The sequence below is a fragment of the Pleurotus ostreatus genome (genome assembly GCF_014466165.1).
Source record: "Pleurotus ostreatus strain PC9 chromosome Unknown scaffold_7, whole genome shotgun sequence".
Classification (NCBI taxonomy): Eukaryota; Fungi; Basidiomycota; class Agaricomycetes; order Agaricales; family Pleurotaceae; genus Pleurotus; species Pleurotus ostreatus.
The window spans coordinates 2,975,304-2,987,455 of NW_023503162.1; the positions used below are offsets into that span (position 1 = coordinate 2,975,304).

Here is a 12,152-nt window from a genome sequence, read left to right on the forward strand (position 1 = left end):
CGTACCCGTGACTGTGTCGGCGTCTGTGAGTCCAGAACAGAGAGACGGCGCTTTGACGGCGCTTTGGGCGCTCCCGCCAAGTTCCTTTTCCTCTCATTTCAATCTCAATTCGTTTTATGCTACGGCTGGACTCGTAAACAAAAACACAAGGTCGACATGTTTCTTGTACAGCACGATAAACCGATTAACCGATCTTTTTGAACAGTCAACTCTAGGCCCATTTGCAGCCAGCGCAACGAGATAATGCAAACCCAATCTCCATGAGAGAACAGGCTCCCGACGTGGTCTTGTGAGCTAATGCCATACCGAGGCCAGCTGCGGAATTGGTCGGCACCTGTCAATAGGCTGACGTTAGCCACTATGAACGAAGACTAAGACCCACCCTAGTATCTCGCCCTCCTTCATCCGATGATCGAGGCACTGCCGCGCACTCAACGACCTTTCGCGAGTTTAAGACTTGAAGACCTTCCAAACAAGTGGCCCACGAGATTGCTACATACGCTTGTCCTAGTCACATGAATAATATGCGCTGATTGAATAGCTTGGCCTGACCTTTCTCGAAAGACCTTACCAAGATCAACTTTGACCCGCTCCAGCGTTCGTCCTTGTGACTTGTGGATACTCATGAACCACGAAGGGATCACCGGTAACTGTATTGAAGGTCGAAGTCTACGTCAACGTTCAAAAAGAGCAGACAATCGCGTTGAACGCACTTGAGTTCTGCTCACTTGGATCTCGCCGTTAGGTAACTCAACCTTCCACAGCTCAGGCACTACTAGGATCAGGCGCGTCATCCCCTGGGTCGGTGGTCGACTCCTTGCCCTCGCCGTTAGCATCAGCGTAGATACCAGAAATAAATGAGGGCCAACGCTTACCTCCTGATCGCCCTCAGTGCCATACTTAGTCGGATCGGCAAACCGGAGAATGCGGCCCATGCTGCCATTCACCAGCATGTCGTCCAAGTTCTTGATAAGCATAACCTGCGCATCTGTGCGGAGGTCGAGGAGTGCGGGTCCAAGCTCGCTAGCATCTTCGCCTTCTGTTGAGCGTCTTGCGGCGAGCCGCCGTCAACTGCCTTGAATAAATGACTCTCAGCCTGGAGCTGAGCCATCCATATGGCGTTAAAGCGATCAACATCATTGCGACGCGGAAATCTGCGAGCTTATGCATCAATGCATCACTGTTCCAAAAAAACACCACGCACAGTTCAGTGGGCAAGATGCCGTCATGGTACACGATAGCGCGCGACAAAGTCTTGAGCCTGTCGATAGACTTGGCTGATAGATGTCCGAAGCGCATCTCATTCAGCATGTCGACGAATTCTGTCATTAGGCAAAGATATTCATTGGTATTCAACTACAGCCATGGCGTGGAAAGTACCTTGATCTCTCTGGCGGAATACTTTGGTCAAATTGAATGTGCGCTCGAAGGTTGCTTTCCACAGTTTCGCTTCGAAGGCAAACTTCACCTGCCTAGTACCTTGGGTGACGGGTGGTAGTTGGAAGAAATCGCCTGTTACAACCAACTGAAGATGGATGATCAGCTTTGGTGATCTTGCGGAGTCATGTAGTTGTGAACGCGCCTTGATACCACCGAAAGGTTCTTCTTTACCCCTGAGGATCGAGCCTACTTCAGCCAGTTTGTCGAAGAGGTCCCCATCCACCATAGAAACTGTCAGTCGCATATTAACGACAAGTAGCATCGATGAAGTGATTAGCGCCGTACCTTCATCAATTATAAGAACCTTGGTCCGTAGCCAACGTGAGACAGCGTTGTCGTTCTTACGAATTTTCTCAGCTAGGTCCTTCGAGCTACCTTGGCCGAGTCCAACGCCCGCAAAGCTGTGGATAGTAACGCCCCGTATGTTACATGCCGCGATGCCTAGCATTACTCTAGGATTCATATTCGGTATCAAGGGAAATGGCAAGCGAACCTGTTGAAGCCGTAATTGCGATAGCCTCCGGAGACTGGGCATGTTGCTTGCGAAGAGTCTTGATGATCTCCCGAAGGAGTAAGGATTTACCAGTTCCTATTCAGCGTTAGCTAGAACATCAAGAATTGAATGCGCGCATGTATCCATTTACCCACCAGCACTACCAGTGTAGAACACGTTGCGGCCCTCCTCTACGAGCTTGAGTATTTGTGCTTGCTCCTGGCTAAGGAACACGGGCGCCGCTTTTTCAGACCTGCAGACTGATTTGCTAGTGGTTGAAGCGACAGGGCGAGAAGTATTCGACGTAGGACCTTCCACTATGGAGGCACTCAGGCCATCGCTTGAGGTATTCCTGCTGGATGGACGCAGCCTTGGCTGCTGCGCGACGCCGCCTTGCGACGATGCTGGTATTGACCGCTTGTTTAGATTAGAAGACAGTACCATGAGCTTCCGAGTCGTCGGGACATCCTTTCCACTGAGCGCATCCGTGATGGCTTGTAACCTACTATCACTGCGTCCTTGGGATGGGCACAGCCTTGGCTGCTTCGCTACGCCGCCTTGTGACGATGCTGGGATTGGCCGCTTGTTTACATTATAAGACGGTACCATGGGCTTCCGAGTCGTCGGGATATCCTTTCCACTGAGCGCATCCGTGATGGCTTGTAGCCTACTATGCCTGCGTCCTTGGGGTGACTGGGATGGCCGCGAGGCCTGTGGCGAGGACTGGCTCCATGGGACGTCTTCCGAAACCTGGGAACTAGACATTGACCAGTCTGTCTCGAGCGCTGTGCGTTCAGATTGCGACTTTCTCGACATAATGAGTAGTGGAAAAAAGGTCTTGAAAAAAGTCAGCGCAGAAATGAGACAACTAGAACCCGATAAAATATGTCACGTATTTCATTATTCGACTGCCAGTATATCTTTCAGGGAAATCACAAGAAATCACCGACAATTTCTGGCAAAACCCGAGGTTTGGTGGCTTCCCATGGTCGGGCATGATCGCGCGGCGTGCACAGTGTGACGTCACCACACCGCTTTGTTCCCGCCTCTCTCTTTCATGTCGCGTCACGTTCCCTTTGTCTCTACCATCTCTTTGTTGCTCGTTATGTCACGCATAATGTACCATAGTATTTAGGACGCGAGGACAAGGCTCTCTAGCCATACTCGCAGCGCTCGCGACGCGCTTCGTTTTAGTCTCCCACCCTCCTCTCTTAGACACATATACATCCTCGCTTTTTTATCTAGTTTGTAGTACTATCATCGATGAGATGGAGGAAATAACGCGTTCGAATATGTAAGAGTGGTTAAGGAGCATATTAAAGGAGTCCAGGCGCGCCCAAGGTCATCAATGTGATGTATTATCGAAATAATGCGTCGAAACATGCAAGAGATGGCCAGGGAGCATTCTGGAGGAGTACGGGGATAGCGAAGGTCACCGGTGAGGGAACAATGCCATGGGATATGCAAGAGAGGGTCAAATAACTGGAGGAGTACGAGAGAATAACTAAGATGATGATGTGAGGGTTTGGTATTTGAAAGAGAACACGCCACTCCATCGTCAAACCTCCACCTTGGGGCCAGCCACTACTCGAGCTGCGAGTTGAGTTCGACTTGGAAGCGTCCACAGCTTCAAGCAGCTTTACCTCTGGATCTGCCTCCGCATCCGAATCCACATACGCGTCCGCCTCATCCTCAGCCTCGGCATCCACATCAGTCCGTTCATCAGCATCGCCCTCGCCAACAGACACATCTGTCCTCACAGCGGACACAGGGTACGTTTCCAGACGCGACTGGTCACCTGAACTTCAGGGGAGGGTCGCAATGGTCGGCGGTAAAGGTGGGACGGGACCACCGCGGCGGGACGACGAGTGCAGGAGGGCGGAGGCGCAGCAAGGACTCTTCCAGCGAGTACTGTGTGTCCAGGAGAGCATCTGTATGGTGGATGCTCCACTCGGGTGGAGGTTAAGAATGAGTTTGGTGGTGTTGGATGGCTGCGTGCTAGGCGACAGCGGCAATGGCAGCCAGTTGCTGAGCATTGCATATACAGCGGCGCTCAACGCGCTTATGTTCTGCGCCAGCTATGTACATCGAGGCATGAATACTGGTTCGACGAGAGATAAGCAAATTGCTTACCAACTACATACTGCACCGGACCCTTGCGACCCAGTACCCCATTTCTCGACATATTTTCCCCGTAACGACCTGGGAAACCGCATTGGCGGCAGATACGCTATTCTTGAGCATTCGTTGGTGGAAATCTGGGCAGCGGAGGCACCGTTCATACCTGAAGCAGATTATCAGCTACAGCTTCTAAGATCACAAGTCAAACGTACTGCTCGTGATACTGCCAAGGCTGCCCGAACCGTCTGAACAGGCCCTGCGTGCGCGATGACATGGGCGATAGTAGCGAAAAGGTTTGATAAAATTGTACCATTCGGATAGGGAGAATGCTCCTCGCCAGTGGCGGCAAGGAGACCAGGCTGGGTGTGGATGTAAAGGCGTAGAATAAATGAATGAGATATGTCGCGTATGACAAAGTGCCTGCACACCAGGTGTTTGTTTGGCTGGTGTTTGGCAAATGTGGGCGTGGGACAGCAACCGCCAGCTGCCGCAATTTGAACTTTACGCCCTTTACGCCGCTTGCCACAGAATGACAGCCACACCTGCTGTTTTTATGAAAGGTTCGTTTATATAATATCCGCCATTGCTGCCTTAAGCTCATGCAATGGTTTAGTTGAGTCCTCCGCGGCCGAGGTCTTCATCAGCAATCCCTGCACGAATACATCGTCACTAAACGGAACAGATATTCTAAGGCAAAAGGGGACGAGTGTCATACTCAAACCATCGAACCGGTGAGTATCTTCGTGAGGCTCATGTTCTGTTTCCGTGTGACACGGGCTTTGTAGTGCGCGCATTCGTTCGATATTGTCCGACCCCGCCCTCTCGTGAGCTCAAGGTATTGAGAGCGTTGACTTCGATGGCGTTTGCGAGAGTTCCTCGTCAGTGCATTGGTTGGTGAGTTGCTTCCATTCATTTCTCTTCTGTTCATGTCTCTGTTTGGACTCCATACCCGTCATTTTCAACGACTGCGGTGCTACGAACCACGGTTACTGACCTCCCGTCTTGCATTCTGCAGCGCCTTTCGTCTTGCCGTACCATTTTTCCATCCTTGACTCAGATCGTGCCGTTTGCATCGATGGCCTTGGGACTCTCGTCCTTCAAACGCATCGACAAATCGGCAACGACCATCCCCAATCCCATGTATTTCCATCCCATCGCTTCGACGCCCACCAATGACACGCATGCTATTTATTACCTTGATCGACTAAGGGAGAGCATCGTGGATATTGTGAATGAGTCGGACGACTGCAAGTGCCCATAGTACGTGATTAGTCTTACACTCTGTGAAGCGCCATCTCAACCGTCCGTATTCAGACTCGGCTTTGCCTGTATCCAAGTGCCCACGAGCAGAACACAGTGCTGACCCGCGCGTCGCCATACGTGTCTGTGAACTCAAGGGACTTATGACATGTCCGGACTTTGGCGCGTCCCGCTCTAGTCAGTCTCATTTGATGCTGTCTGTCACTTTTTTGTCCTGAGGCCGCATTCCAAGGCGCATATGATGTCCAACCTCGAAGATGAAGACCTCGCACCCGACGCTACGCTCCTAGCCGTAATCGGCGTCCTCGACGCTGCGAGGGACGAGACCAGTGTTGTTGCGTGGATACACGGGGGTGGGCTGTGGGTTGATGATGGGACACACGAGAACGAGGCTGCGAAGGATGTGTCGCCTGATGCAGCATCAGCTGCTCTGTCGGGCGTGGCGCCAGAGGACACCAAGTCGACTGTGGCATCGACTTTGTGAAACATTTGAGCTAACTGTACATCGTCTGATTTCTCATAGTCCGGATTTGAAGATGGTATATTGCAATGTTGGCTTGACAACGTTGACCGAGTCGGTCACATCAAGCTCGTTTCCTCGAGGCGAAGATCACGTCGCTCGAACTCGATTATGGACATGCCTTAGCCGTGACAGAGCTTCATACATGCGCTCGGGAATATCGTGCGATCCTTGGTTGGTTAGATCGTTGGTGGACTGGATGGTAAGATAGACCCTGCTGATGCGTGTATCCGTAAGCATTCTTGCAAGTTCTGTCATGTTCGTCTTCGGATCGTCTGCGTGTAGAGATTAACGGTAATATTATTGGCTACGAGAGGCACCCTTGTTCAAGCAAGACCTTCCCATGCTCTCTTTCGGCCAGTACGAAGTCGATTTCCTATGTCCTGCAGCTGCTTACCTGTACCGACGTTCACCCCGTAGAGAATCTTCAACGTCAGGCCCAAGTTTGAGATCATATGATTGTCGAGGCCGATCCGACATAAAGTACGATTTCGATTGTTAGATGAGCGACTGCGACTGTCGTTCCCTCCAAACAAAGGGCGCTCAAATCTCGTACCGTTAGCGCCTGCGTCTCGTTAGTCCCTCCTTTTTCCCTCGACTATGTTGTGGAACTAACTTGACTTTGATATCAGCACTCAAGCTTACAATTGATCACTCGGTCCATGCCTTAGCCAATATTGTCCGTTCACCGTCAACCTCGGGCTCACAGAGAAACTTCACGCGTCGATTTTCTCGTGGCGGCAGATACGAGTTTCACTTGGTTCAATCTTGGAGCAAATTATGCGACGAAGTTTGGGCGAAGCTGATTAACAGAACCTCGTTTTCTTAGCTTGAACCAACGAGTTTATCGGTGTTCGAGTTGGTCGATGCTACGCACTCATCCCAGTCGGCTCTTGAGTACCATAAGGGATTACTCTTCGTTGATCCACGGCCGACGAGCAGCGCCGCGCACCATAGCAATGGCGAGGGCGCCGATCTGTACCTACACAAGCCCTCAAGTACGAAAAAGGACTATGCTTTTCCTACCTCACACCCATGAACAGCGACGTCAACGCTGTTGGTGACGCACACAAAGCTACTGGCTGCATTGCTTCCACTCACGAAGTCCACGTGTCGTCGTCGACAATCCTTGTATCCGGCCGCCAATGTTCTACAGCTCCATAGGGGACTACGCTGGAGGAGATGAGCATTGATGCTCAAACGAGTTCGTCCAGAAGAGCACATCTCGACGCTCACCAACCCATCACCGAGTAATCGCTCTTGAAAATTATCATTCCTGTTCCACGCTGGTGCGACGATACTCACCATCGTTAAACACCACAGAGCTTTGATGTGGAGTGTTGGCCTCGAAGACTTTGTACAGAATGTCGTTTACCATATCGGCTGGTAACGCCAAGGTATGTTCTACATTCGTTCGTTTTCTGAAGGCGTTGTGGCTGACTACATTTTCAGCGTCTTTCCGGTCGTACTCCTGAGAAATGGTTCAGCAGGTTGACGTTGTCTGCCCTTCAGAGCCACCGGAGGGGATTCACTGGGTTTCTCACCCCCGTCCTAGGCTTCACACCACCGTCTGCGCAGTCTCACCTGCATTCATCACTGCAGAGACAAGGCCATCAGTACTGTAGTTGATGCGAATGTGCCGGAGAGGATGAAGAAGCTGAAACCGGTTGTTGAGGATCTTGTGCAGGAGATTACGGTGGTGGCGAGTCTGGAGTTGGAGGAAGGCAATAGGAAGAGGATGGCGTGATGGGTCGCCATGAGGGATGGTAGCTAATTGCTTTGCACGTGGACAGTGATATACGGAAAGTCGTAAATAGTTGTATAAGACTTTTGTGTATTTCCAAGGTTCTGCTCGGTGCAAGGAACGCTGTCTTAAGCGCGCATGCCTTTGCCTTGAACACGACCGGGACAACACCGGAGTACTCCGCGCATGCATATGTCTAACCCAGCCAATGCTCGTTATTTCTACGGCCTGTCTAATATTGATCTGGGACTCTTCCGGATCCCTGTTGAACCTTCAATGTTGTCAGAAAGCCTGAAAGGAGGCGTTCAAACTAGCCCCTATCAAGCTTAAAGCTCCGATGGGGTTGTTTACACCTGCATTTTCCTACCCTTGTCGGCGCGCACCTTCTCCAGTCCACCTACTGCTCCAGGCATATGCGACCTGCTCTTAGTGATTCGAAACGATTTGAAGACCAACACGGCAGATAGATGTAGTGCGGGTAGTCCACTCGTAAGTTTGCCACTTTCTGCGAAAATCGCGCGATGAGTGATGTTTTGTACATGGCCATTTTCAGGATATGACCGTCGTTCATGATCAACATGGATCAAACGCAGTGCTGCTCTTCTTGATGTAGCGGGCACGGTTCACCGACCGCGTGTCACGACTCCCACTCGCCTTCTCCATCGACTCCGTCGATACCATCGATCGATGTCAGCACACAGAGCAGTTGTTCGTCCGGTTTGCCTGCCTCTTGCTCGATCCACGGACGATCGTCGCATTCGGCCGCTCTCGGGCTCTGCACGGTTCACCGCAGACTCCCTGCGGCATCGACTCTACAGACAAACGTCGCGATCATTCACACTTGAGCACCTAACCTACTGGAAACCTGTACGGCCCACCGAAGGTTTTCAGTAGGGTTCCCTGCCGACGCTTGCAATGCAAACCTGGACGGTTGACCGCTGGGTTTCTCCACCGACGATTGTCGCAATCATCACATTCCACTCCTGCAACTCTGCACAGTTAACCGCGGGATCTCTGTGGTGTCGGCTCCACCATTACATTCTACGCGAGCGGCCACCTGCACGGTTTCACCGAAGGTTTCTTGCAGTGATCACTTTCGCGATGATATTCGCAATCACCACGACTCTGCATAATAACTGCGAGTTCTCCTCGGCGTTTATTCTGCAGACGGTCGTCGCGGTCCTCACCTCTGTACCTTGCCTGCTGAAACCTGCACGGTTCACCGAAGGTTCTCAGCAGCGTTTTCTGCCGACGATCTTCTAATCATCGCATTCGTACCTTACCTGCTGGAAACCTGTACGGTTCACCGAAGGTTCTCAGCAGCGTTTCCTGCCGACGATCTTTGTAATGCCGCCCTCAAGTCCTCCACGGTTCACAGTCCCACCCACTCTACAGCGGATCACCACAATTACGACATTCCATACTTACCCCACGAATTGCTGCAAAATCTACGCAGTAGTCAGCTCCAGGCCACCGACATCTTCACCTTCTACCTTGCCTGCTGGAAACCTGTACGGTTCACCGAAGGTTGTCAGCAGCGTTCCTTGTCAATGATCCTCCTAATCATCGCATTCGTACCTTACCTGCTGGAAACCTGTACGGTTCACCGAAGGTTGTCAGCAGCGTTCCTCGTCCACGATCTTCCCAATCATCGCATTCGGCCCCTATCATAACCTCCACGGTTGGCCGCACGTTCTCTGTAGTTTTCACTTCATGGACGGACGATGATCGCAATTGTCGCCTTCTATTATAGCCACTCTTTAGGCCCCCGTGGTTCCCCCAATCAATCCTTTAACTTGAGGATTACATTGGTTCATCATAAAAATTTCGACTCAACTGCGAATTCGTTTTATGAACGAAAAACCCATTGAAATCGGCGCGCTTCAAAAATACCATACAAGAGGCGGCCGCCTGGAAGACTTTCCGCAAAGAAATCAAGGCACACATGCTGCGGAGCAGAGGACATAGTATCAAAAAGGTCTCCAGTAAGTCCTTTTGCGCTAGACGCTGCCCTAATTACTTACTGTGCTGCTTGAAGACGTAGCTCGCCAGACTTTTATCACTGCCTAATCTACCGCCTTAAGCACTCGTCCTCCCCCTGACGCGTATCTCATATGCTATCCAATACCTTTATTTAGTCGCATTCGCTGCCCTCGGACATTCGAACGGCTCCTGGAGCTCTTTGATTCCGCATGAGGATGGAGAGCCCACCTTGTCCGAACGACGCATGCTGCCAGACTTGTCGTTGTCGCACAGCAGCGCAGCCGTCGTTCCATGTGCGTATCCCCACGCGTCACCTCTGCGACGTTACGATCACTCAGCGCTCAGCTACCACCCTGGCTCCTCCTCTTACACAACTCCACCTCCCCTGCCTCGTTCAAGCCTTGGCATGAACGCCACCAGTCCGTCCACCTCAAGAAGATCCTTTTTGCCACACTCCCCACCCAACAAGGTGTACTACCCTCCACCGATGCGCCAGTAGCAAACCACGACTCAGACGGACCCGTGGCGGCCGTACTCCTCAGAATCGTTGTCGTCTTCGCATTATATTCTTATCTTAATCATACTCGCCGCGGCCTTGCATGGTGCGCAGCAGGGAGCACCTAACAGGCGTATGCATACCCTCCCGAGGATTGGGTAGCGGGTGTTTGCAAATACATCAAAGGCTGGGCACGAGGGATATTCCCAATCCAAATCGAAAGTGACGCCGTCGAGTAACTGGGCGTATGGGGGGGGGGTGCGCACGGGCGAGTCCAGCCCTGCGATGAAAGGTGGACACAACCCACGACCCGCGACACCAAGGACAAGAACCCAGGGCAGGGCAGTACACCAGAATCAACCCAAGCTCCGCACCGACCTGCGTACTACACCGGTGTGCAGAACATGCTAGCTAGCCAGCTGTTGACTTGGCGAGGCGGGGCGAGTGGGAACAGACCTAGACGCTGGACGGAGGCAAGCGGGGGACAGATTCTGGATGACGCAGGACGCAGAGGAGAAAGAAGGGCTTGTCGTTTTCGTAGGCGTACTTTGATTGAACGTCCGTGTAGTCGTTGCAAGCCCGTCACCGCTTTCGAGTTCTAGTCTATCTCCATGACTTGGTTGCAACGTTTCGTTACACCTCCTGACGTGCCGAATGCCCAGCGCCGCGCCACCCCGAGCAGCTCCTCGGGCAACATTGCCCAAACCTTCCATCGCTCTCGCATCGCGTCTAACCCCGTTCCGCCGCGCGATGGGCAGACGAGTGGGTACGTCGTTGGTCACTCACCGCAGGGAACGCGGGAGGAGCCTTCCGAGCAGCCGACGAAGCCCAAAGGATCGGACAGGAAGGATAAGGGCGTTGTAGGCGCCGATTCGTCGCGTCACTGAAATCCATGGCGCGCCGGGGGGTTGATTCTGCTCAGTACCAGTGGATTTCTGCTCGTAAACCCTCCGCAGACGCGAAAACGCCATCCGTGCTCATGGGGAGGACTTTCGGATGTTTTTTTCTTGCGCCGCAGCTCGGACAGCTACAAATTAGCCGAATTATGCGCGTTTGGGTTATCACAATGCGCGTCACTGACACATCCACATCTTTCTCGCCATTGCGCGCGGATGCCTTGCGGATGCCTGAGAGCGCTGCATGGGAAATTACTAATCCAGTCGTGGGACAAAGTGGACAACAGACGACATCGCGTTTCTCATCCAACTACGTTCAGATTCCTCCATGAGCGACGAGGTATGGCTCTTTATGATAACAAAGGCCCCAGTGATGTGCTGACGTTGCTGCTTTCACAGCCAGCCCCTCGATATACAACATTCTATGAAGCTATGCTCGCGCTTGGCTTTGTCAAGCCGGATACTCCGCGGCAGATCACCGAAGTCAACCCTCTTGCGGCTCTTGCCCATGCCCGGTGCATCCTACAACAGCGAAAGCTGGTGCTGAATACGACTTACCTTCGCTGTCTCCTCGACCTAGGCTGGCTGTCAGACGCCGAGAAGTCGGCCTTGACATCAGCCGAGGTCCTCGCTGTTGAGGAGCATCGCGCCAAGCTCCCTCATTTGCTGGCGTCGCTTCCTAGCTTCACGGTGGCTGAGGACATTCCCGTCGAGGTGGCCTTGGATATCCCCGTTCGTCCAGGTGATGGACAACGTTTGGACGTTGAAGCAAATGCTACTTCTTACGCCATGGCCTGCGAAGCCATCATCGATTATAACGCTTTCGACATGATGTCTTCTGTCGTCGCAGACATATATTCTCAAAAGTTTGCCGCTCTACACAAGGCCGGTGACCAAGCTCGCTACGATTTTTCCACACCCAGGCTTCAAGGCGGTATATCGAAGGAGAACCACGAAAAGGAGAACATCCACGATAGGAAAAGGAAACGTGATGGAGTTGATGTAGAGGTCGAGGCGAAAAAGAACAGACAACAATTTTGAGAGGGTATCCATCTCGTCCAGTGATGCAATACCTCCTATTCTTTGTCTTTCCCCTTATGTTTCCTTTATCTGCTGCGTACACCCCGTGCCGGAATGAACGAGCGACGCTCATGTCGCTCACTCATAACTTTTTGTGGTTGTCAAGAGTTCAAACCGCG

General features: G+C 52.2%; 3 protein-coding genes across 3 annotated transcripts; 2 read left to right on the top strand and 1 right to left on the bottom strand.

Moving 5' to 3' along the window:
• Nucleotides 1-3,291: 3,291 nt before the first annotated feature.
• On the bottom strand, nt 3,292-4,328 carry PC9H_010261 (uncharacterized protein; the record flags this gene model as incomplete). Its single annotated transcript, XM_036779755.1, has 4 exons — nt 3,292-3,723; nt 3,778-4,011; nt 4,088-4,217; nt 4,267-4,328. The coding sequence occupies 4 exons, from the start codon at nt 4,326-4,328 to the stop codon at nt 3,292-3,294; spliced, it is 858 nt and encodes a 285-aa protein (XP_036629144.1).
• A 255-nt stretch (nt 4,329-4,583) lies between these two features.
• On the top strand, nt 4,584-5,798 carry PC9H_010262 (uncharacterized protein; the record flags this gene model as incomplete). The annotated part of the gene is made up of 4 exons (XM_036779756.1): nt 4,584-4,614; nt 4,673-4,785; nt 5,112-5,305; nt 5,534-5,798. The coding sequence occupies 4 exons, from the start codon at nt 4,584-4,586 to the stop codon at nt 5,796-5,798; spliced, it is 603 nt and encodes a 200-aa protein (XP_036629145.1).
• A 4,870-nt stretch (nt 5,799-10,668) lies between these two features.
• On the top strand, nt 10,669-11,994 carry PC9H_010263 (uncharacterized protein; the record flags this gene model as incomplete). Its single annotated transcript, XM_036779757.1, has 4 exons — nt 10,669-10,917; nt 10,986-11,229; nt 11,274-11,293; nt 11,353-11,994. 4 exons carry the CDS (start codon nt 10,669-10,671, stop codon nt 11,992-11,994), a joined length of 1,155 nt encoding a protein of 384 aa, XP_036629146.1.
• Nucleotides 11,995-12,152: the final 158 nt, after the last annotated feature.